This window comes from Amblyomma maculatum, chromosome 10 (genome assembly GCF_055883805.1).
Source record: "Amblyomma maculatum isolate TAMU_Amacu chromosome 10, ASM5588380v1, whole genome shotgun sequence".
Taxonomy (NCBI): Eukaryota; Metazoa; Arthropoda; class Arachnida; order Ixodida; family Ixodidae; genus Amblyomma; species Amblyomma maculatum.
Genome location: NC_139353.1, coordinates 38,754,441 through 38,781,232, shown reverse-complemented (window position 1 = coordinate 38,781,232; position 26,792 = coordinate 38,754,441). Strand labels below are relative to the sequence as shown.

Genomic DNA, 26,792 nt, shown 5'->3' with positions numbered 1-26,792 from the left:
AAACTTCCTGTGTAGGAATAAGTGTAACTTTTTAATATTAGAAATAATTATAAAATGATATCTTCAATGTTTTTCCATAGGCTGCGATGTGCGCGACGTGGATGCTTGAAAGAAAGGCTAGTAATCTTCACAAAAGCGGCCAGTTTGAACCTGCATCCAGCAACCACAAAGATAGTTAACATGAGGGTCTGTGGCTAAACCACAGCTATGGCTATCATGCACCAAACACAAGAACAAGGAGGTTGCGAACGAAAATTTCCGCAATGAGTTGACACAATGAAGGTGTCCATTCTTCTAAGGGATGACAAAGTGGGTACTCTATATTATTACTGACGATGCCTCGTTTATGAGCACCCACCATAGGTAAACGTATCAGAAAAACTAATAATATTACGCGCTAAAGTCATGCTGCTCAATATTATCGCCTAGTTTTCAAAGAATAACAATAGAACAAAACGTTTAATAACTTGCAAAAAAATCAGATTGTCGCATATTTATCACGGCAATATAGGAGCTTGTAAAGTCCTATAGTGAACGTGCGAATCGATAGCAGATGTAAGATAAATAGTCCTCAGTACTCGAGCAATCCTTCCGTTACCCCTAACTTTGTCTGTCGCTATTCTAAATACAATATCCTGGGCGCTATTACAATTGTGGATGGGCTAGGTTTATATCTTCTATGATTATGTTTTGCTGTAAGAAACCAAAATCCGCCCCGCTCATTCATCCCTTCTGCGGTGCTCTTATTTGATAAGGTTCTGTAACAGCGTGCATAGAGCTTTCACATCATCTGAGTGTGCAGCTATGGCATGGCAGCACAAATTTGCGTTGTACCATGAGATTGGTGCACTTATTGTATACCGTACAGTCGGAAAAAACTACAGAAAATTTTCTGATGTTAAGACAGAAATTCTGTGCGGTTTTTGACGGGAAACCTGTTTTGACAACAGAACATTCTGTGGTAACATCAGAAATTTCTGTTGTTACAACAGAATAGTGCAACAGAACTACAGACAACAGAAATATACTACAGAAATACTACAGAACTACAGAAAAGTACTACAGGACTACAGAAAAATCTGATGGTTATGACAGAATTACAGGATATTTTGTCGTATTTTTGACACAGTTCTGTAGTGTTTTTCGACTGGGCGTTAGGGAGCTCGACTGCTGTTACCGAGGGTGCGGGATTGAATCACGGGCGAGGCGGATGCTTTTCGATGAAGGCAAAAAGCAAGGCACCCCTGTGTTGTCCGATGTCAGTTGCAGTTTAAAGAGCGCCAAGTGGTGAAAGTTTCCGGAGTCCTCCACCACGGCGTCTCTCATAGACTGAGTAGCTTTGGGACGGTTAACCACATAAAACCGAATCTATATCGCTCAAAATGAGCGAAGCTAACGAAGACAAATCAGGGCATAAGTACTGAGGGAAACAGTCATTCGTGAAAGCCATGGAGTTTATTTCTGTTTTCAGAACGGGCCGTTCGCAAAAGTTTTATTTTCAGGCGTGAAAATGTGGAAACTGAAGTACATGGGCGCTTTTTTTTTTTCCAAGACTGTGGATTGATAACAGCTTGACAATCAGTTGAATTTCAGACCCACTGTGACATTTTGCAGAAAAAGCTACAGCATATTAAATCACCTGAAAACAAATCTTTGCGTTGCCGTCCCAAAATAGTGATTAATGCCGCTCATCGCATGCACCATTCCTTCTCCGGTATGAATCCAGGTGTACTACTACCCTGCGATGAACAAATACCTAAGCCGACTGACTCACGACGCATTCAAGACACTGCGCGTGGCCAAGGTTGTGGAGGTGCGCACTTTGCAGCAGCTGTCGAAGATCCAGAGCGAGATCACCCAGCTCTCCTCTAACACCACAAAACCCGCGGTCGCAGTCACACTACAATACTCCAACATCGACATGAATGACACCGACACGCAGCCCGTCAGCCTCCACGTGTCGTTTTTCGCTGGAAACCTTCCTTTCGACGTACAGGTACGATACGGAGCCATACGCGTCGTTTGAGTTTGGCATTACTGAGTTTGGCATTACTGAGTTATGTATTAGCTTCACATAACTACCATCTCCTCTTTTAGCGTCAATATTTTTTTCTCTGTTAGACGGCTCAGAAGCCACCTAAGAAAACACCTACTGGAGTGTTCCCGCCAGTATTTACTGCTGCTATTTCCTAGCGCCTACCTAAAAGGGCGGGTTATTATTTGCCTATTAGTCTGAATTGTTCCAGATTTTCTTATTCTCTCATAACTGCAGGGTACATAATACATAAAGGCTCACTTTTGAAACGGCCTTATACCAAGTAACCGCAAACTTTATGCTTCTAATTGAATTTGAACCATTCGTCTAGTTTAATTCACTGCCCTCGCATTTTCATATCGCAGTTCTTCACGATGGCTTTAAAAACTTCTGTACTCACGCAAGGGCTCACAACGTCCATACATAACGTTATTATGGAGCCATTTCTCAACTTCTACCGCTATAGTAAGGACAGATTCAACATGCTACCTATGAACAGTACGCTTCAACGGCTTCGTGGTAGGAGTGCAGCCCAAATTGTTTTCATCCTGAAATAACTGTAACCAGAGTTTGTGAACACACACCTTTTTCGGCAACCGTGCACTTCATAAAAGATAGCTTGCTGGCACACAGCTCTTGTCTTTACATATGTTCCCTTAGTAAATCTTAAATATAACCTACTAGAAGTAAGCATGAAAGAAAACCGAACAAAGGTTCAGAGGGAGCCTCAGTTCCCAAGGCAAGCCAAGATTTTGACAAGGGTACTGATAGACTAAGACAAGTCCTCTTGCGGAATCGTTAGGTTTGCTTACGACTTGAGGCTCCCTCTGAACCCTTGTTCAGTTCTCTTTAATGCTGTACAGCCATTTTCCTCTCTCTCTAACCTAGAAGTAAGCATATGTCACTTTGTTTTGGAAGATTTAGCCACTGTAGCCCAGTGTAAGTCGTTATAAATGTCACATCGCGCTATTTGAGCTGGCCATTTTAGTGTCTCTTAACCACAAAGCAAGAAAAAGCCTCTCTTAAGCGGGAGTATTGCCGTTAAAGAACATAGTAGAGGAAACCTTAAATGCCGTTTGACCACTTACTTATCGTACTTCAGTTATATTCGTCATGGGTCCCGCGCAGTTGAACTTCCGACAGCGCTTGATCTCTCTACCCGAGGGACCTGTTGCGGAGGAGCGATTCCCGGAAATCCACACGCTGCTGCCCATTATGGGGGCTCTTCAGCATCGGCACCTTCAGCTGCAAGCCGACCGGTTTCGCTATCCCCATCCGCTTGAACGGGTTCGCCTGCAAAGATTTCCCTTCCCCTCCTACATCGAGTACCGCGACCAGAAGAACTACGCTCTAGTCCTCACCCGCTTTTGCATCGGTATGCTGATCCCCTTCTCCCTGTTCGTGGCAAGGCTTACCGACGAGAAGGCCACAGGTGAGAGTTATTCGGCTGCATACAGTATCCGTACAGTGTGACGTGAAAGAGGCGTAGACCGATGGGCAACATCCACCACATTCGCTTCTGAATTGCTTTTATTTAGTGGCAGGTGCTCTCCGGCCGCCTTTGGTTTCCCTGTTATAAGGGCCTCACCTCCTGTTCTAGTATTTCTGCTCCCGTTTAAAGTCCCCTTGATAGGGTGAACATTTTGCCCATCAGTTCATAAAGACGTGATCTGATCACCTAGGCTAGAAGAGGTCTATCACCTCTTTGACGGTGTGACTTTGTTTGAATTGAAGTGGCACTCAATGTAAATTGTATAACTGCGACGGACGTGCTCAGTGAGATTATTTTTCCACTAAGTAGATTACCTTTTGTAGGTCCTGCCGTGTGTAACGGAGGAACATATTGCGATGTTATTTCTTTTCCGCTCTTCGTCAACAAATGAAATCATGAGACGCAACCTCCATTGCTTGGCCCAAGCAGCTCACACAGAGTGATCACAGGGCGTGGATTCTTTTAAGGCGAAAACCTTTCTAGGTTCATGGGGGCGTTCTTCTACGTCAACTGGATCTGCCTCCCTGGTGTATCCACCGCTTGAAATTACAAAGGAAATCTCTCTCCACCAATAATCGATCAACTTTCCCTTCGACTTCCAGCCGAGCGCGCAAACTCTAACTACTTCTTCACGCCGAGCTTGTGAGAAACCGATCGTAATACTACTTGTCTAGCGTCTTCACGACAGCCCCGCCGTGGTGGCTCAGCGGTTACGGCGCTCGACTGCTGTGCCCAAGGAAGCGGGATCGAATCCCGGCCTCGGCGGCTGCGTTTGGGTGGAGACGAAACGAAGTGGCGTCCGTGTGCTGTGCGATGTCAGTGCACGTTAAAGAACCCTTGGTGGTCGAAATTTCCGGAGTCCTCCACTACGGCGTCTCTCATAGCCTAAGTTGCTTTGGGACGTTAAACCACGTAAACCAGCCAGCGTCTACACGACAGCAGCGATGACATGGACTACAGTCAGTGGTAATGATAATTGTGATAATAATGATGGCAAGGAGGCTAAAGATAGCGATAATGATATGACGATAGTAGCAGCGACGATGACTGTGCATTTAGTGATGATGCTGATGCTGATGATGATGATGATGAAAGCAGGGAGGAAAATCCTGATGCAGTTAGTAAAAGCAGACCTGCAAAGTGGCTTTCGCCATTTATGCTCTTAAGCAGGAGGCTTTAAATTTGTAAGAATATAAATATTTTCATTGAGAACAAGTACACAAAAACACGGAACGATTTATCATCATCATCATCAGCCTGATTATACCCACTGCAGGGCGAAGGCCTCTCCCATATTTCTCCACTTAACCCGGTTCTGTGCTAGCTGCATCCACTTGACCCCTGCGAACTTCTTAATCTCATCCGCCCACCTAACTTTCTGCCGCCCCCTGCTACGCTTTCCTTCCCTTGGAATCCAGTTTGTTACCCTTTATAATTCCGAACAAAGCAGAAATATAAAAGCGTCTTTCTGGTTGCTGCAAAAAAAAAGCAATTTCTTTACGACAATTACCAGCCTGTGAATGTGCGTTGAGACAGGCGGCCTGGTTGTGTTTCACCTAATAGAGTTAGAGTTATCATATTTAGTGGCAGAAAACAGCACTCACAGGTCAGTGTAGATTTGTTCCGCATTAGATGTGCTGCCTCTTCATCGGCGCGCTGTCTTTGTGGGTTCTGCGCAGGCATGAAGGAGATGCTACGAGTGGCAGGAGTCAGCGATTGGGTGTACTGGATGAGCCACTACCTGAGTGCCTTCTTCAATCACCTGATCATTGTGACGCTCATGCTGCTGTTCATGTGCGTCAAGCGCAACGACGAGGGACGGGCCTTCATCCAGTTCAGCGATCCTGCGCTCCTTTTTGTCGTTCTCATGTTCTTCTGCAGCCAGTGCATGGTGCACGGCATGTGCCTCTCGCTGTTCTTCGCAAACCGTAAGCCACTTCTTCATTTATTTCTCCATTGACGCCAGTCCTACTACTTTAGTTTTAGAGGAGCAGAGCTAGCTATCTACCAGACACCTACTTTAGTTTTAGAGGAGCAGAGCTAGCTATCTACCAGACACCTCGCAAGACACGATTTCCGCTTTATGCAGGACCCATCCAAGCTAAACTGTTGTTTTGCAAAACTAAAGATGCGCTAAGCCGGATTTGAACCTTTGTAACATGAACGTGAAGTGGTCATCACGGAAATTCGTATAATTCATTACTTTACAATGCAATACCATTTCAATTTCACTATGTCCCATATAATGCAATCTATTGCAGAAATTTTACGACAAAATGCTGGCAATAGGAGCGCGTGGCAACGCAAATTTGCATGCTTACAGCAAACGGTGCTTCTCGTTGACGCTCTTCACTCACCTAACTGTCTCAGCCTAGCTGAAAGATATGGGATGTAGTGCTGTAATCATCATCATCAGCTGCAGCAGCAGCAGCAGCAGTAGCAGCCTGACTATACCCTCTGCAGAGCGAAGGCCTCTCCAATACTCCAATTAACCCGGTCCTCTGCTAGCTGCATCCACTTGACCCCTGCGAACTTCTTAATCTCAACCGTCTAACTGACTTTCTGCCACCCCTTGCTACGCTTCCCTTCCCTTAGAATCCAGCTTGTTACTCTAAGCGACCATCAGTTATCTCTCTTCGCACAACATGTCCTGCTCATGCCCATTCCTTCCTCTTGATTTCCAATAGAATGTCAGTAACTTGAGTTATATTTCTCTGGTCCACACTAAACGCTTCTTATCTCTTGACGTTACCCCTACCATTTATCGTTCCATGCCCTCTACGTTGTCTTCAACTGTAATGCCCTCTTCTAACTCTTTCTTAAATGGGATGTACTTTAATCAGAGTTATGATATTAGGGCCTGTTCCACTGATTACGAGCCAACGTACTTCCAGTTAGGCGCAATAGCGTTAAAGACCTCACTTTCCAGAAATCCGCCGTTGGCGTTCACGACGTTTCCGGCTTTAGTGTTGTGAGTGAAGAATCTCGAGCGTGCCTCCGACGGATTAGGCAGAGATGACAAAGCAGGGGGCTAATTGGTCACTTGGTAATGCGATATCGCCATACGTCATTTATGACACCGTTGAGAGGCACTGCCAACTATGAGGAAGGACTCTGAACTTATCTGGGCCCTTGAATTATAATAGAGACACGCTAATCTATAGACCACACAAGAGCGCTTCTGTTTATATCTATGCCGAGCGCTCTTTATAATGTATATTTGACATAATATAGGTACAGATCCGGAGAATAAAAAATAAGCAAGTAAAAATGGCTTGTGCGGGAAAGAGGATTTTTAAGTGAAGCCTCGCAACAGCAACGATTGCGGCTTTCCCGTTACACCCTCAAAAAGCTTAACTTTAATCCAGTTGTTGTCTTTAACTTTAAACATTCATGTATACAACACTTTGAGATAATAGGAATGTTCCGGCTTGCATGCAGTGTCTCTGATCTTTGTTTCTTTATGGAGCACCTGATTGAGCTTACCTTTGTGAAGCTGGCTCTGCCATCTCACGTGTTGCAGCGCACTCCGCCGTGGCTGGGGCAATGATGTACTGGACCTTCAGCTGCGTAATGCCGTTCCTCTTTTTGGAGCACGCTGGAGGACAGGGTTATTATTACATCGCCCGCGAGGACAAGCTGCTCACCGCAATATTTCCGGGCATGAGCCTGCACTGGAGCTTTCGGGTGTTGGAGCGCTTCGAGAAATTCGGTGAGGTTTCTCGACGAGCATGAAAACAATGATATCGTTGCTTAGCGCTGGCGCTCGCCTGTTTTAACGGATGGCACGCTTGCCAGCTTAGCAACATAAGGATAATTGCTCGTGAGGCGGGCGCAGATCGTGATATTTGCTGAAATTTAACACTCATTCCGCTAACATTGAATTCATTGTTTATTTGGGAAATGTCTCTTTGTCTATGTAGTCACAGCTTGTTTTCCATTCTCTGTTATATTTTAACGGCATAACCTTTCGTTGAATGATAAATGTGCATCACAAGGGCCAATTAGTCATTTTTATGAGGCGGCAGTGACGTTCCATTAGAACACTTTTTCCCGCCTTAAAATGGCGTTGCTTCTCAATAGATCCTTAGAGAGCTGCAGAGAAAGCCATTAGTAACTAAAGGGGGGGGGGGGGGGAGAGGGGGGGCCGCGTAAGTACGCTCGCCAATTGTCGTTTCTTGAACTTTTTAGGCGGTATCCGTAGTGCGTACCATCTACGGGAGCTGGTGTGCTTCCACTAGACTTTAACTCAACCGCTTTGAAAGTGTCGTTCATCAAAAGATGTGCTATCTGCGCAATATCGAGAAAATCCTCATTAGTTGAAAGAAGGGCAACTTCAGAGCCAAAATATTTTGCTGAAAACAGCAATCGGCTTCTTTCGGTCTCTAGTAGGTCACGCTACCTCTGCGCCATAAAGAAAACGCTTTCTGTAAAGGTAAAATAGGGGTAACCCTTCTTAATTATATGCTCAAAATTGTCTGCATGAGAGGTTTTCAGGCTCCACTGCTTCACTATTCTGTCTTGACAATATTATTGCTGAAGAAGGACTTCGTCTTCAAAGCAGCCTCGCCCATTTCAGTCTCGAAATCTTGAATTTTACAATGGCAAAGGCCTGTCGGCGTCAATTGGTTGCTTAAGTGCGTAGTTGAACTCTTTAATCCTTTTGACGACACACACATGTATTCTCTGCTAAGTTGTATGTAAACGTATTTAGATTTCGTCTTTGTGGTTATAGTGGAGCACGGAGCAAATTGGTACAACTTCTACGACCGTGCGGCTACCCCGGACAACGTGACGCTCGCTGAGATTGTCTTCATAGGCTTCACTTTTGACTGCTTCTTGGTCGTCGTCATTTGGTACCTCGACAACGTGCTTTCCATGGGGCCAGGAATACCCAAGTCCTTCCTTTATCCCTTCAAAGTGAGTTCCCAACAAAATTATGGCGTTAAATTTGTGACACATATTTCACTCTATATTAATCCCAATTAATTAGGCAATTTTGCACAACTTAAAAAATACGAATAACTTGCCTAACTCGGACTAAGAATTGGAGCACAAAATTACAAATTTTACAAGCTAAGAAATGTGCAGCGAGAGCTGAGGCCTTCTTGCCTAAACCTTAAGTTTATTTTTGTCTTTTATCAAGAATGCACTGGACATTTGAACAAATCATTCTGGCGATTGCGAATGGACTACCGAAAAATGGCAGCTGCTCAAATGTTACAGACCTTGCGATATGCTTTCGCATATAATTTTACGCAAATCATTTGCGACGTGCTGTCCTTATTAGGTTGACTATTGGGTTCCGAGAATGACATCCCTTCCTGCGCCCCCGCGGAGGCCGGATGAAATCTTTGAAGAGGATCCCACAAGTGAACTCGTCACTATTGACCTTGTTCACGCCAGCAAGGTACAGTGTCTAAATGCGCAGTTGCGAAGACTAACACTTTCCTTTATTATCTATGGTTACAAAATGTCATGAATTTTTTACACTGAACGACATGTATAAATGCAAGCTAAAACCTTTGCCGCTGTTTCAATACATCGCATTATTGAATTCCCTCCTTTGCGCAACGCTGAAAATTGTTGCAAAATAAGTCAGTTTGTAGCCAATTTGTGAGAGCACTAAACATTCTCCACCATGTTAGAGCATAAGCAATAGTAATAAGGAGAGCGAAAGAATAACAGGTCACATGAAATGCATGATGTTGCACATCCAAGTTATTGTAGGCTAATTAAAAGAGACTTCTGTTAGGTCGCAGATTTTATTTGTCCCATTTTATCATTATTCTCATTTCCTAATAGATTAGGTGACCGGGTACGTTTTGTTACCGGAACTGAGCTCGCTAAAAAAGACGTGCTGGCTTTAGCATTCTAATGTCCGAAGTATAGAGCAGGTTTTTGTACTTGACTTTCTTTCCTCCGTTGAACATGAGAAATAGGAGTTTTTCGTTTTGGTAGGCGGTAAACACGAAACAAAGGCGCCAACAAGACATAAGCAGAGGCAATTAATGAAAGTTGGACGAGCTCCCGTCCGACAGCTTTATGCGCTTTTTCTTATTTTGACGAAAAGCTAGTTGGGTAAACTAGAGCCATGGTTCTTGAACGGGCTTGTATTGCAAGAGTATTAATAGTCTATATTTATTTATGTGGCGCGAGACGGCGCGTGACACAGTAGACATCTGGAGCATCAAGTGTAAACCTTCTGCAGGACTATGATGGTGTGGTAGCTGTGAATGACGTCAACCTGCGCATATTCGACAACCAGATCACTGTGCTCTTGGGTCACAACGGAGCAGGCAAAACGACACTTCTGAACTTGATCACAGGTGAGCTGATCGCAAGCAATATATATCACTTCGCGCAATGTTTACGTAACGCGTGTAGATTACCCATCAATATTTTTGGAGGTTAACTACTAGAGCATGTTTAAAGTTGTGCACGCCGAAAGAATATCCGCGATACAAGTCTACAAAGAGAATTTGCTTAAGAGCAGTTCACCGTTTCACAAAACTGTATGCTAGCTCGGGGTATCCAATTGCTTCTGGCAAGTCTGTTTTATTTCATTTTTTTTAACTGCTTAGTTGAGATCCGGCAACAGGCCCGTACCCTTGGAATAACATAGAATGTAAGGTTCGTTCTTGTATAACTCTAGAAACCGTCGCCATGCCTTGCATGCTTGGTCCTTTTTCACGGCATGATAAGCTATATCTTCTTACATTTTTAGATGGCCAACGACTTTGCAGCATATATTTTTCCCCGCATTCATAGCTTTATGAATGTGGTCAGACGGCTGAAATACAATTCACACTTTTCAAGCCAGATGTCTCTCTAAATTATACACAATTCTCAGGACAGGAGTGTTTTCTCTCGAAGCGAAGAGTAATTGCTAGTGGGTCTCTCTATATAAGAAAAGGCTATTGATGGCGTGATTGTTCAAACTCCTCGTGGTTTTCACTTGCTATAAACAACACCTCGTTATAAATTCATGTATGCAAGGGGGCATACATGATTGCCTCAGGCAAAATTCGGTCGCAGAAGCTGAATTCTGAAATCTCACTGTCCGTATTTTCTTCTGTGATGAACGCTTCCTCCCACCCAGGAAAAAAAAAATTCCTTGCAAGGTATTCATATATTCTCATCAGCATCGCTGTCACATACAAAGGCTTTGTCTGCCGGGAAAATGTCTCCATATGAGATGCGGAAACAACTCCCTCTGGAGACCAACCTTTGGACCCTATGTCAGAAAACACCAGCCAAACACCAACTGAATCGTCTCTGAGGTTTTTCACGTCCAACTTATTACCTCACCTGATATTTACTAGAAACAACCTCGTTGTCTTCTTTTTCGCACGCATGCCCACGGGGCGTGTATTCCAAGAGCGAAAGAAGGCAACACTGAATAAGAAACTTTATATATTCGGCTCTCTTGAGGATATCTTCTCTCTACGATGTGAGTAACCTGACCTGTGAAAATAACACCTGTTTTCGTCCAGGTTTCGTGCCCGCCAGATCGGGGAGCGTCTTGGTTGGTGGCTACAGCATCGATACCTGCACACGTGATGCCAGGCGAAGCATGGGTTACTGCACCCAATACAACATCTTCTTTGATGACCTCACCGTCGAAGAGCACCTGATGTTTTTCGCCATCGTACGCGCATTCAGCTTTTATGATATTGTATTCGTGTTAGGAAAACGCTCAACCGGCCACGCGTGGTAAATGAGACGAAATAAAGAGGAGCGATAAAAATTTAGTCTGACGCACACTCTCGTTTAGTTTGCTTCACAGTACCGATAGTACCTAGCAGGCACTCGCTATTATTTGTTTGTCGTAAATGCTACGCACAAGGAAATTCCTAGAGGCATACGATATACACAACATAATAGTATTTGTTCAAAGATAACAGGATAGAGGAATTACTGGAGCTGTTGCGACGTCTTAGTTCGAACTCGGCTTTTAGCAGAGAACGAAAAAAAGTTCTGACGTTTTCAGTGTTTTACTGCATTTCTCCATACTGGCAATAAATGTGTGGCAGTGGCTGGTCCTGGCGTAGAGATAGTTTTAAATTAAGTTTAAAGGAATATCAAGTAAATACCAAACGAGACACTAGTTAAACACTTTGAAAGCGACCCTCATAATAAATTCGGTGATCTGGCTAAATGAATTTGCTGGAAACCCTTTTTCTGGAGAACTATATAACCGTCGCGGCAATGTAGAAGGGGTGTCAACGCCTTAAAAATTAGTAGCGGACTGTTATAAGCACAGTAATTTTAGAGAAGCACAGTAGCAATAAATTCAAACATATTGAACAGTGTCGATGGCACGTAATGAAAAAGCCGCTCAACGACTTAAGAAACATGGCGACATAGAACATTTCTACCACTGTGGGCAGCACTGCGGGGTAAAAAAAAAAAGGACTTAATGTTAAGTCGTTGGATCCATTCATTTCTTATGTTGTATAGATCGCTTTCCCAACAAACAGTCCCATCAATAGGAAAGAAAAGGCTAAGTTCATTTCGTCGATAATACATACTTTCAGGGTAGACAGAAGAAATTATATGAGGAAACTCGATTTAAAATCAATTAGGTTCTAAATAAAAAAGCGACGCAAATTAGCTTACGTCTACTCCTTACTTTTTTCCCCATGGATTTAGAGTTCATATTGCTCCGTGAAAAATGGACAGCGGGAAAAAGCAGAGCATAGCCCCGTACTTTCACCTGTTAGCAGCACCACGGAGTCCAGCCATGGACGCCAGGCAAATAAGCAAATGTTAATACTTCCTCTGTTGATGCACGTAGTGTCGGAGATTTAGGCTCTCTGAAATTATTCTGTGTTGCGTACTGATCCCTGCTTTTTGAACGTTTTTGAAAGCATGGGATTGGCGCACGTCATTTTCAGATAAAGGGTGTGCCCTTGGATATGGCTCGCGACGAAGTCTGGACGCTCTTGAACGATGCCAATCTGACGGATTTCATCTCGATGCTGGCTATTGACCTGTCGGCTGGCCTACAGCGGCGACTTTGCGCCACTCTTGCCATTGTGGGTAAACCCAAGGTGCGACCTCGACTTCCAGTCCAGTTTTTAGTTTGGGTTAGGAATTCGTGCGCTGTAGGTTCTTAACGTTACTACTCCAGGGAGGAGAAACTGTGTATGGGCGTCACCTAGCAGTAATGTCATAAGTAACTTTTTGCCGCAGTGCGTAGCATTGGCCTTTTCGTCTTAAATCAATGGTTTGAAACTGTATAAGTAGATATTCGTTTCGATAAGCAGCCAATTAGTTAAAATATTCAGACATAAAATGTGGTGATGTGTTGTTAGTTTAGAACAAAATCATACCCGACGTTTCATCACACGCCAGCGAATCAAGATAGTCGCTTCTAGCATACTACGCTACAGGCGCTGGCTCGCTGACAACCTCCCGTTTAAAATCATAACCGCTGGCGCGTCCAGTAATTAAGGGAAGGATGAGCGAAAAGGCCAAGCGGCACTCAGAGGTTTACGTTTTGAGCTTCCGTCTACTGGTGTCATGTAAGTAGGCTGTCTCTCAAAACTGTGTTAAAGTGACTGATTAACATGACCATCAGACCATCTCTAAAACTCTTGTAGTGACGCAAGTAAAAGATTTTGCCATGGATAATATTCGCCTCTGAGAAAAACCAAAAGTCAGACGCGTTCTATGGTGCATTCCGGTTTCTCAGGTGGTAATCATGGATGAGCCGACTACCAGCATGGATACGGACGGACGTCATGAACTGTGGGAGCTGCTGCTCAAGCTGCGCCGCAACACTTGCGTGTTCCTCACGACCCAACATCTGGACGAAGCAGACGTCCTTGGCGATCGGGTTGCTATCCTTGCTAATGGAAGAATAAGGTATAGGGCTGGGGGGATTCCCCTAAATTTTTGACCAACACTATTCCCAGTTCAAGTTATTGGTCAATTCGCTCTCGCCTTGCCATCTAATCTGTTTACCATTGTGGTTAGCTCAGTGTCACTGTTCTGGTGAGGTGGTGGTACCGGCTTCAATCCCTGGATAAGGCCGAATTTTTCTTTAAGAAGTTTGTGAGAAAGTTGTATAGTTTTCAATTGAAGCCGTGTGGCTGCACTTGGGCAGACATGAATGAGTACTCACTCCCTTATTATAAAGTATCAAGTTGAAACAAAATTTTGTAGTAGAGGTTAGGAGGCTCTGGGAAATATTGTGGCAATCAAAAAACAGAAGCATTCGTTCCTGCTCACCGCTACGTTACGTTAAACCCTCTGAACATTAAACCGAAGGTGTCGAACTGTTAACAACAGCCTTTCGTTTTGTATTTCTAAATTATTGACTAAAATAAATAAAGTAAGCGCGGTATTTCTATATGAGAGATTATTTGTGGAGAGTTTCTTACGCATTTATTTTTCGGTCGAAACATTTTTTTTTTTTTTGTGCAAGCAAGAGAGAATAAACAGCAATCGGGAAATGCATATTAAGATCTTGACGAATAAGTAGAGCGAGGTCATAACTTAATGGCTAGAGCCGCTTCACGAATCTCATCGATGAGCTCGAGCTGATCTCCCAAAAATACCCTACGTGGCAGTGCCGTCCATGTTTCTTAGGTATTCGTTAAATGTTAGGACACGGGAGATAGAAGGTCTTACAGGCTTATTCGTGCACACTCATGAAACGTTAAAAAAGGGGCCACTGAGGCAGCTACGCCGTTTCATTGCTCAACTGGCTGAGGTTATGCCATTGTTTGACGCATGTTCACAATTAATGTGTCGGGAAATCACAAATCACATTAACCATAGCGCCACCACTCTGGGAAAATGAAAATTGAAACTAGACAACATTCTGGCTTCTTTCAGTTCACGGTCGTCTTTGGATTGGCCTTTGTAGGACTGATATATAAACAACGATAGCAGCTAGTATTCTCAAATTCCTGCTAATTTGAAAAGTTCTTTAATACTATGAAAATTCTTTCAACACTGTCACATGGTAGTGACAAGGCCATAGGCAGAAAGAGAAGACAGGCGTAATGTCACTAAAATCAAATTTTAATTTGGCTGACTTGCGCATGGAAAAGAACTGAACAACTTAGCGGTGGCGATAGCAACAAACGTGCTCTCTGGTCTTGTTTTGCTTTTTTTTTTCTCTTGTTTTTTTTTTTGTTTTTTTTGTTTTCTTTCCTCTTGTTCTTGAAAACCAATAGGGTTGTTTTTGTTTACCTCTGCATAATTTTCTTGTGATCGCTTTCGGCCTGCCGCCTGTTCTTAACAAATTGCTTTATTGACCCCCAAAATATTCTCACCTGCGTGGGTAGATTTCTATTTTATCCTTGGCATCTCTGCCAGGTCTATATTCCGTCGATTGATTCAGAGGCTTTCTAGATTTTAGCTTTTTAACCACCCAGTGTTGCCACTCGAAAAGACAGGAAACCCCAAAACCCGCTAAAAACCGCTAGACTCAATAACTGCGTCACAAAGCTAGTTTTTATACACTTAGCTTTGTTATTTGGCCTGCAAACAATATAACCAATGTTTTTTGTGTATATTATAGAGCTTTTGCTTTTTTTTTTCTGGTGTAAACGTTCACTTACGAATACTTTAACACTCGGGAATATTGCGCCCGGCTTCTATGGGTTTAAATTAAAGCTGCAAAATTACGTCTTCCTTTCCTGCCTTTAAGTTGCTATCTAAAAGACTATCACTTTCAAAAAGGCGTCATCTGCTTAATCTTGGCTTGCCAAGCACTGTGTGAGCAATTGCTCGTTCACTGTGCCAGTTTTAGGCTGGATTCCGACCCTGGTTCCCACGTCGTTCTAATCGGGCCTGTCATTTGGATCACATTTCCGCCTATTCGTAAATTGGACAGCATTTTTTTTCTGCCTTCGGAGCCCGGCTTGAAAATATAAAATCACGTTCGTATTACTTGCTGAAATTATCTTCCTGTTTAGAATTAATAATGCGCAGGAGACTGAACACGCGTTCCACCTCTGCGTTATATCAAAGCAGCATGAGCATCGAGAGAGCAAACTCTGTCAGCTTGATGAAGGGACCTTTGTCGGAAGCACCACTGTACTAGTTCACTTCATCCTCAGACTGCAGCTGTGCCTGCTCCCATGGCTGTCCCAGCTGACGAGAATAGGCTACTTGCACTATCGCTGACTTGCAGAGATTTTCCTCACAATTTAGGACCGTGCAGCCACTCTTTCCTAAACATCTGCACCTAGTTGACAGGTTCCATTGCCTTGGGCCACAATCCCGTCTTCAGCATACTCGTGGATCTCTGCACTAACAAATACCGCATGTAATCAACTCGAAGGCGTATTGGATGTGTTCCCACACTCGCCACCTTGAGATCTCAGCGACATCTTGCGCTTACAGTACCTTTCTGCTGCAGAAATGACAATATTTGCAAACAACTTGTACTATTGTAAACGAATTGTGTAGTACCGTAAACCACGAATAAGGAAGTCAACAGTACCAAAAAGCCTCTAAAACCTCTACTTCTCGCAACACAACATCTTGGACCACTAAACAGTGCTAAACCCGCCAAATGTAGCGGGAAAACCGCTAACTTGGCAAGCCTGTTTAGCTCATCTATTCCTTCTTCTGTGAGATCTTACCTCTATGCCTTGCAATTGTCTTACCTCCTACTTCTGTTGCATGCTTTGTAACGATGCCTATAAGATCATTCTTCACTGCTTGGGCACTATGGCTATTTTGTGTAGTGCGATATAAATTCATTTTGCTCTAAGATGGGATTTCCCATTTGCAAACATCGTAGTGCGTAAAGATCAGCTTAACATGTTTTTGAGGCGCTGTCACAAATGAAGCCAATTTGTGGTACTTCATTACACAAAAAGCATTGCTTGCAGGTGCTGCGGTTCGCCTATATTCCTCAAGCAGCGCTTCAGCACCGGCTATCGCATGCATATCAACAAGATGCCGAACTGCAACGTGTCGGCCATCGAGAATCTGCTGCGCAAATACGCTTCGAAAGCGCACATACAAAGCGACTCGGTGAACGAGACCGTCTTCGTCCTTGGCCAGATCATCGCGACCAGGGTCATTATAGACATGTTCAAGGTAGAATCTCTTTAGAGATTTCATCTGCTACTTCAAAACATTGTTACGGGATTTCTACTTTATGAATAGGTGTTTATATATTTTGGAACTACACAGAAGTTCTATCTTTTAGAAGAACTGGAAGCGAAGCGTGCGCAGTGTAGAGGGCGAGTGAAAATCCTAGCAAAAATCACCGATCACAGAAAGTGTGCGCGGGTTGGAAACGTAGGGCGCGCGGATGTAAAACACACATTAGCATATTAGCCGGTAATTCCCCATTTTAGTCTTAGATCAGCAGGCCACCATCGCCTGCGAAGGCTTCCAATTACTTTTTTCTATATTTGATGAAAGGTTTTCTTTATATAAAACAGCGTAAAACGTCAAAGGAAGATATCGTAGCTCAAGACAACAACACTAAAAGGAAAGGTTGATTCCTGAATCCAGTGCTACCCATCAAGGCCTGAGCCAGCACTCTGGTATACTATAATGTGTATTATGTGGCTCTTACCAGAGAATTTGCTCCCTGCCGGCGTTCTTTGCATAAATGTGGGAGCATGTACTAGAATCAGCATGTTCCAGAACTTTTTACTGGGCTAGCATGTTCGCTAGCCTCAATGCCTCATTGTATATTATTCTGGTTTTCTGGCCTTCAGCCAGATCTTTTAAAATCTTTTATTGCGACTGTTTTAGCGGCTCCGTGCTTTCTGATGCGGAATGTGTTTGGGAAACTTGAGCAGCGATGCTGACAGGCAAAGACGTGAAGTAAATAGGCATACGTACCTTCAAAATTGGTTCCGTGTTTTTTGAAAGCTTAGCGCACCTTTTTTGATGTTCCTTTGAGAATTCAAATTAAATAGGTAAACTCTTCGGTGATTTATTGTTGATATTTGAATGCTCATCTGTATCAGGAATCCAGGCTCTATCTGGAAAATAAAATTGAGGGTCTCATTGCTACTACAATAAGCAGACAGGCAACGTGCACTGAAACCAAGGAAAGCATTGAGGGTACGGTTCTTTCTCCTGCTTTTTATTCACTTGTGTCCTAAACTTGCATGATTGTGGTTTTCTCGCGAGTATTTGCATAAAAGTTTGGTCGAGATTACTACTATTCGTATGTATAGATACGTTAAAACGCGCCACGATACCTAATGCTAGAAATTTCCTTTGTTGAAACATCTCGGGTTTCTTCAGTCCATATCGCCACCAAAAAAAACCCTTTCGAGCAAGTATATTGGCATGGATCTTCTTTGTCTCATCCCAAAGTCATCCATTGGCAAATGATGGTTCTGGTCGCGACGGGTTACGTAACACCGTACGATGAGTCCACGTCGCTTGCAAGTGAAATAGCTGCTGAAATCTCCGAAGTGTTTGCGCGCAAAACGTCCTGCTTTATGATGCTCCAGCAGCTATCATTACTGACCACGGAGCTTCGTTTACGGCATACTTCACTCTGGCGCTCCTAAATCGTGCACACTCACGCCATAGACGTACGGCGGTCAACCACGCAAGAAAAAATGGCTTGGGGGAACGCCTCAACAAGCCCGTGGCCGACATGATTTTCATGTATGCCGGTGTACAGCATAAAAGTATCGAATCAAATAATACCATACGTAACATTTGCTTATAACACTTCTCTGTAGATGATGGCGTGGCTCACTTCCTTCCAATTAATCTTCCGTTGACAGGTTTCCGTTTCGTTTGACACTATGCTACATTTTGATTCTGACAGTGACAGTGAAGGTGACTTCGAGGACGTCACTTCTGTTCGGTGCGTGGAAAAAAACTGAAGACTGGTGTGACTTGGATACCACATGTCATCAGCAGATAGACACTGATCATTTCAAGTTGGGACAGCGATTCGTTACCTACTTCAGAGCTTTTATGTCCAGATATAGACGCTCGCTCGTCCCCGTGGGAAGTCCGAAAAGTTACTTCGCCGCTACTTCGGCCCTTATTGCTTTTCTCTGTCGCGTCAGCGACGTAATGTAATGAGTCACACTAGCCTGAATAGGCAGCTGCTTACTATTGGGATGCCGGCTATACTGAGCACTTGGGACTGTTGCAAAATATCTACATTATAATTCGCGTCCACATTTTAAACCACATAATTCTGCGCTTTACGCGTAAACCTTCTACACGTTTATAACTTTCTGATCGTGAAGGACACTATTTGCCTTTTTAGTACTGTCAGATTCGTTCTCTATAAGAGTTCACAAAGTTTATATAACATTTTTCGTGTTTTATGCAGTGGCATCGATACAAAAGTACTCGCGTAGCAAAGTTAAACGCTGTCGTAATCTTTTATACCTATTAATTACTAGCTGTGTGACGCTTCGCTCTTTCCAATCATAAAAGTTGTGTGAAAAGAATACTACAGCTAGAAGCATATATAAGAGGAATCGCCTTTTTCTCTCACTGCGCTACGTAGGACATTGAAAAGCGCACGGAGGAACTGGGCATCGGGTCGGTGGGCATGACTGTCACCTCGTTAGAAGACGTCTTGATCCGCGTGGGAGAAGACCATCATGTGCACCGCCAGCAACGCAAGATGCCGGAGGACGGCCACTCCATTATGGAGTCACTGGGTGAGCAGCTCCGACACACCCCTCACTCCGTTCCTCCGTCCTGTAGTCAATCATACGCATCTCTGATTTCCTGCCTTTGACCCACTTCTGTTCAAGCGTATAAATGACTACAATATATATGTAAAAACTTCGAACTCTCCCCGAGACGTGCGATAGCAAGTGATTACTGCAGTTACTTTTATGTTACCGGATGCTTCTACGTGCGTCACAGGTTTTTAATGCGAGCGCCTCTCATGCTGCTAGTCCTGCCGACTACACATTAATCTCGGGTACTGGAAAATGGAATAATGGATAAACTGGTTGCAACACAAACCGGGTAACTTCTTTTTATTTGTTTAACCTTCTCAGTACGCAACATCTGCAACTGTTCTCTACTTAATCTTTAGGTTGGCTAATAAACTCCTCGCGCAGAAATGATTTTAATGGTCGTCCTACCAACCAACTTCGAAAGTAAGAGTTGCTGGTCTACACCATTTCTTTTGTCTTAGAATTCAGAGATATGCAGCCGTTCACATCAAAGCGATGGCGAATAGCTTTTTAAGGCTATTACCAGCTTTGAATGAACTGATGGACACACTTTTAAACAAACTTTGCACAATGACAAAAAATAGCTTTACTTCTGAAAATATATAACCTGAGAAAGAAAGACCGAGAATATCAAATTTTGTTTCACATACTATTCTGATGACGTTTCGCTTTTCTAGTCACGTCGTGCTTACAAGCTTATTTGGTGTTCACCTCAAAGAGCTGCCAAACAGATATTATTACAACTGTTTAAAAATGTTCGATAAAATTTTGAAACCCATTTTTGTTTCGAGAATTTGGTCTGCAGCAGGCACAAAGCTTAAAACGCGGGCTATACCCTGAAAAAAGAAAAACGGCTATGCAAAAATGAGTCTTGCTTCACCTGGCAGCTGAAGATACAATTTAACGCCATTGTCCTAATTCTCCTATTTAGGAGGAAATCCTCGGAATGTAGCTCGCGCTGCCTCGAGGAGATGTTCTAGGTCTAGCTGGTGTAATTCCTCGTTTGTACACAGAATCATGACGTCATTCTACCACAATTAGATACTGTCTGTGAAAGCGCAAAAATAGTTACATTGAAACGAACAATGGTCGCATTAGGGACCCTAACCTCTGTCGTTTGGGTTATGAGATGAGCCAGTTAACACAATACAAGTGGATTTTCGATCAGTGCAAGATGCTAGGACGCTTATAGGACTATGTCATACTGCTTAGATAGCTGCGAATAAAAACAAAATACAAATGTGCATTTTCAGAAGTAAAAATTATTGCTATTTTCGGTATAGGACCGCAAGCCGCTCAAGGGAACCATAAGCGCTTCCGCATCATACGCTTAAGGTAGAGATTTAATGCCTAAGGAGAAACAGAAGCTGTAATACAGCGGCAAAAACAGCCAGCTATTTGGGGTTGACTAGAAATCAACTAAAAATGCATTCACAAGCCAATCACTGCATTGCGCTGGGTACAACTTCAATTACGCAGCGACTATTAGCGTCCTATGTACGCGACATCCATACTCACAAGTTCCTGAGAATGCAAAGTCAATACGAAATGCAGAAACTCATGCTGTCTATAGGTAGCCTTTAGAAAGTTTTCCTTTTTTTATGTACAAATCGTTTTATATGTGACTGGTGTCCTCTATGCGACACGGGAGTCGACCCGCTATCCATGTACGCATGAGAGATTGTCTCTTCCTAGGACAAGTCGCATGGAAAACGACCGAAGAATAATGAAAGCGATACCTGAAAGCATACATAAATCTCAAGCGCACTCAACACACCATTAGCTTAGTAGGAAATTAACCAATAGGCCGTAATATTCAAATTAGTTTCATATCTAGTGGCTTTCTGACCCAAACCACAAAGAATAAAGAGCAGAGTTCCTTAGGCTCTCTTCCATATATGTCTGTCGGCTTTGTTTTTGTTCGCTCAAGGACTAGACATTCAGAATGTACAGGGCGTCCTATCTTAGTTCGAACACTCAAGCAAGTGGTCGCTCTCTTCAAAGCGCCATTGGCTGCAGCCACGCCCCGCACACTCCAGGCCCCTCTAGGCCCGGGTCACATTCCTTAATGTACGGCTACGATGTGCGGCTACATCGGGCGAAATAGCGCCTTGAAGGAGTGACCACCTGCTGGAGTGTTCTTACTAACCGTGGACGACCCTGTACATCGAAAAAAATTGCCTTTAAATTGGTGTAATTTTATCTCGAATAAAAATATCAAACTTATTGGAACAGCATTATCGATTTATACATATAGTTAATTTTCTTCAAATCAACGGTCCACATAGACGAATCTGGAGGAAAATGCATGTTCAGTTCTTGTGTTCGTACGCACCTATGCGCACAATTTTACCTTTCCTCCATCAGTCGTAGGGCTACTATTGTGGTATTAAGTAGAAGGGAATGCCTTAACAGATACTCCTTTGAAAAATGTGCAGCGCCAGGGGTGAAGATGGTAGCATGCACCTTGGGCACTGACGCGTCGCTCGCTGATCGCGTTCGTGCCGTTTTCACCAAGCGCACCATCCACGCCTTCCGTGAGCGGCGGATGCCGCTTTTCAGCTGGATACTGCCGCCCTGTCTACTGTCCCTGCTCTTCATACTGGAGTTCTGGGGTCTGCGCGGCAGCGTCCGGGAAGTGCAAAACGTCGGGAACAGGCTCAGATACACCTTCCCTGAAGTGCTGGAGTATGCCATTGTGAGTTCCAAGGGTTTATTACACGTGCACGAGGGAAACGCATCGCATCCTGAGTCTCTATGAAGACAGTATGTTATGAATTTGAGCGCGCTGCATGAAGCAAGAGGAGGGCAAGGTGTAAACGATAACGGGAGTCTTTATGAAGATTCATGAATGAAAGTGACTACGGAAAAAAAGTTTTAATGTTTAGCTTGACTGGTCTTCGATGTTAGGCGAAATGACATCGCCAGTTCAGCGAACATAAAAAAATAATGTTAAAAAGAGTAAACTTGGAGTCCACTTGCAAAAGTTTATACAAAAGCACCTATCTTCGCGTATTCATTTCTTTCAATCATGTGGTCTAAACGTTGGCAAAGGAACTGGAACTTCCATTCCGCCTGTTTCCTCGCCCTAAATTGCTGAGGCTTCTATTTTGAATATAACACATGACAAACACTTTGAAAGAGCCCCTCAAGTTCATGCGCAGATGTGATTCGTAATACGAGGAAAGAGTAAAACGTGCAAAGCTCCTCCCTCGGTGGAGCCCTTCCTTAGCTTCGGATTACATCGACAGTTGGCATTCTGCCGTAAGTCGCTGTATTTCTACAGTACGCAGCTGAACATACAATCAGCTGTGCTACAAAATTGTCCAGCTTTCCATTATTACAAGCAATGCATGCAACTGTGGCCAAAAGATTTCGCAGCTTCACTTTTGGGACTCGTAAAGGTATCTTGATCTGTTACATAAAATAACAACGGCGGAGTTCCACGCGTCCAACTGAGAGTTCCCGTATAGATTATTTGAGTAGTAACGCTGTTGAATGAAAATACAACACAGCTATGTAATGCGCTGCATTCATTCTTGCAGGGCTTCGAGCAAGGCGACACCGAAGAAGTGTTCCGGGAACGCTACCTCCTCCCGATGGTCTCCAATCCCCGCCAATATTTCTTGAGGCACGTAGATGCAACACGGGACATCGGAGTAGGACTTCTGGATTATGCTAAAGAAAAATACTTCAAATACGTCTTCAACTTTCACTTCGGTTTCCAGATGACGAAGGCAGCCGGGTACGCTTCCTTCTTTCTTAAGGCGTCCATTCCTTAATGGCGGTATATTATTCGGGCTGAATGAACAGTTGCTGACAATCAGTTTTACTGCTTTCTTCATTTTTCCATGAATACAAATTAATCCAGAGCTATTGCACTTGCAGGTCTGATTCGCGTTTTAAAGAGTAGCAGCGCCAATTGAATCTTAATTTTCTTAAGATGCTATTAGAAGAATTGAGATCTATGTTTACAGTTTATATGTCTCCGAGATCATTTATTTTTTGGCGATGAGTCTACGCATACTTGTCGCAATTATTCACTGTGGGACAGTTTTTGATATCTCTATTACATATTCTAAACTTGGACTGGCTGCGAGCCATGCCGTACTAGAGGGAAGCGACATTGCAACGACCTGTTTTCCTTAACCTTCTAACAGGCTTTTTTTTTTTTTAATAAGCCAAAATGGTCTTTTAGTGATCATACCAACATATCTCACTCGTACTAAGAATTTTCTTGAATTAGGCTCTACTAGGTCAAATCCAGCCACAGAATGTCACAAAACAACACGAGCTAAAGTAGTCGGGAAGAAGTAATAGAAGTCTGTTTAATGGCAGCAATAGTCACCCAGTCCATCGAGGGGTTAGAGTGCGGTGACATTGCACAGTGCACGGGCGCCCAGCGTGTGGCCTACATCGAAACTCTGTTACCGCGCTTGGGATCCATCCTGTTTCCGCGTCTCAGAAGTCGAGCTTCCTCATCACTCAGCCACCGTTGAGTAGAAGGAGCAATACATCGGGAACGAAATGTACTAGCTAGACAGAAGCTTGAAGATCAAGCCTCCGCTATTCACACAGCAAGCAATATTGAGTGGTACTTAAGTAAGGCAGCGACCGGCTTGAATGACATTTCTAATGTCATTGACCCCCAATTGAAGGGTTAGAAACAACACTTGGTGTAGAGCCGACTATTTAAGGGAGTAGGTAATTGAACAAATATTGGAGGCTACTGCGATAGCCGATCAGTCTTATGCAAGCGGAAATAAATTGCTCTGTTTGCCCCACATGTGTTCCAAATCGCACCTCTAGGAGGCAGCTGTATTCTCCTTAATTGACGTAATCATAAGGATGGAGCGCTCGAGGTTACTTTTGCCCAGTGGCTCAAAAAGGCACTTGGGCTCATGTCTTCATTCGATGGGCATTGTCATGTGCACGAAATTTCGAAGCTCTCTCTCATTGTCCCAGTATAAATTCAGCTGTCTCAAAGCAAAATCTGCAGCTTCGTTTGCGATCACACAGGGTTTTTGTATCTGAAAGTCTATGAAGTGAATGTCGCACCGTCACAATCTCCTATTCGTTCATATACAAGCTGATACTTCTATGACGGCATGACGATTGTAACACGTCGGCCAAATGCTGGATACAAGCTATATGCACACGGCTAACGTTGTAATAATTAATTGCCTGTTTCGGTATCGAACCCCTAATATGTCTCCTTTTAAACGTCCCTTTTTTCAAACATTTCGTTCTCGTTTTTGTCCATTCAAGCAATAATGACTATCAATTCAACTACAACGTTTTGCGCGTCCAGGCTACTGATCTCGAGTCTGCAGGAAAGCTGGTGTTTGCATCAGCCGCATTTTATTGAGGTTGATATCCGAAAATTCTCGCCAGTTGAGCAATCAGTGGAATGAAAATTTTTCCTTGCTCTCTTATTCTACGCCGGACCGCCAGCAAAACTATTATGTAACATAAAATTTATTACTGGCAATGATAAAGAAATTGGCGGGGTAATCTGTAATGAAATACGAGAAAAGGTTTTCTGAACATACAACGTTGTCTGGAGCTTCCGTTTATATACTGCCCGACATGGTGCTCCTTAACGTACTCTGAAAATGCTGAAAAGGAGCGTTTTGTACCGCCGCCATTGAAGCACAGCCACTATTACTTCCATTCAATCCTGTGTCCTGTTGTTTTTCAAATGAGTACCACACCGTTCAATTGCATAACAATCTTAAACACCATTATTGCAGAGCATAGACTGTTGATTCTGATGTCAAAACGCGGCTTCGTTTGTGTTTATTGCAAGACCTGTTTTGAATGATTTCACCGGTAACCCTTTGAGTTGTACCGAAATATGGTGAACGTGAGTGCCCGCAAAAAGCTCGAAGTGACGCGCCACCCGTCTTCTGTCGCAGTAATCTGCTGTGGTACAACGGCCAGATCCAGCACACTGCCCTTCTGATTATGAGCGCGTACAACGACGCCCGGCTACGCAATGTCACCGCAGTGGACGACGCGAAGTTCACCTTTGACGTGTTGGCACCACCCCAAGCGAAAGTTCGCGGTGTTCTTCACACTACCGGTACAGAGTCCGAGGAAGAGATCGAGCACATCTACAGCCAGAATACGTATCGTGTGCTTCTGCCTAAGGTCCTCCGCTCCGTGTTCTTCCCGCTCGTCTCCAGTTTTATGTGCAGCAACTTTGTCCTCTTCCCCATCGCCGAGAGGGCGCTGCAGGTGAGCGCGAATCTTGAAACTAAATGCACATGTTGTGCAGTGTGTGCTAAATTATTTCCACCTTAAAGCTGGTTTCTTTTTCTTACATTACATAGTGGCTGTTGCGTATCAGCGCACGTGCCAGGAAAAGCGAAAGCGTGGTCCTCGTTGTAGTCATCCGCGGTGGGATTTTACAGCAGTCCGCATTACTCCGAGAGTTTTATGGCACCAGTTACGATCGCAGTAGGTTTCCTTCACGGCAGCTGTCGAATCGAGCTGGAAAAGGAGGTGTCTGTACAGGGCACCGGATAGTAAGGACCACGCCTGATTCAGCTGTGAAAGACGCCGCTGCACCATTGACTCGAGTATTTGTGTTTGAAAGGTTAAGGATGGCGATCAAAATACGTTTGCACCCCTCTTTCACATTCTTTGTGGAATATTACCATGCATGATGACACACGTGTTTCATCAGCTCTGGCTTTTGTTCGCGCTTCTGGCCAGTGTATTGGCCAGTGTGTATTGGCTATTTTATGAGTACCGATCCAGATAAGCAGTGGTTTACTCAATATTGTATGCAGCTTGTACCGTTGAAAGAGCATCCCCGTGAAACAGCATGGAGCCAAATAGTCTGTGTATAGTTGCAAGCGTCTCCAAGAAATCCTGATTTGACGAAAGGATCAGGAAGCCACCGCACATGACCTCGTGCGTGAATTTTCTACACTACCCAACCAAAAATAAAATCCCGGAATAAAAAGGCGGTATTAAAGGCGCTATCGCCTCTGCGCTTAAGGTGAACCTGCAGTGATATAAAAATATGCCACCTTTTTCTGTGAATAATCTTTAGAATCTCACTCAGTGGTTGGTGCATCATTTTTACTTATCTTGCTATATCGCATATAGCAAAATGCTTCTAGAGGCCAGATAACCAGTATAGCTGTGAGTGACTTCCATCGTAACTCTTCGCAACTCGGAATGGGCGCGGATGCCATTTAGAGTTTTTATTAGTGTACTACATTAGTTGCACCATTCTTCATTATTCTACATTTTTATGACAAAGAAAAAATCGCTCCAGCCCTGCATTAAGCATTCAGTCCGCCTGTAGTTCTCGGTGGCACTTTTATTACAAGCACGGCATGCTTGAAAAATAATAGAAATGTTTAGAAGTCAGCTTCAAAAATAATCTTCTGTCTTTATAGCAGTGGCGTTGCGTACTACGTGCGAGCATGCCAATTTCTGTAACCTCACAGAAACGTCTTTTTGTTTTAGGTAAGAAAAGAGTGCTAAGTTTTAACAAGAGCGCACTAAGTTTTAGTATAACGTCCGTTAGTTCCGTTACCTCAGTGTTTATTTATAAGCAGCTGATTGCATCAAGCTTCGCTATTAA

At 43.6% G+C, this 26,792-nt stretch overlaps 1 protein-coding gene across 1 annotated transcript in view; it reads left to right on the top strand.

The window, feature by feature from the left end:
- The first annotated feature begins 5,206 nt into the window (after positions 1–5,206).
- Positions 5,207–26,792, top strand: part of LOC146176209 (phospholipid-transporting ATPase ABCA3-like) — a 38,764-nt gene continuing 17,178 nt past the window's right edge. The window contains exons 1-13 of the mRNA XM_084580935.1: positions 5,207–5,455; positions 7,051–7,239; positions 8,263–8,447; positions 8,818–8,937; positions 9,739–9,856; positions 11,024–11,178; positions 12,428–12,583; positions 13,228–13,400; positions 16,388–16,598; positions 19,006–19,162; positions 21,628–21,887; positions 22,735–22,934; positions 25,108–25,429. Of these exons, the coding sequence (XP_084437061.1) occupies positions 5,209–5,455; positions 7,051–7,239; positions 8,263–8,447; positions 8,818–8,937; positions 9,739–9,856; positions 11,024–11,178; positions 12,428–12,583; positions 13,228–13,400; positions 16,388–16,598; positions 19,006–19,162; positions 21,628–21,887; positions 22,735–22,934; positions 25,108–25,429 (2,493 nt within the window). The 5' untranslated portion in view covers positions 5,207–5,208. The remainder of the gene's footprint in view (positions 5,456–7,050; positions 7,240–8,262; positions 8,448–8,817; positions 8,938–9,738; positions 9,857–11,023; positions 11,179–12,427; positions 12,584–13,227; positions 13,401–16,387; positions 16,599–19,005; positions 19,163–21,627; positions 21,888–22,734; positions 22,935–25,107; positions 25,430–26,792) is intronic.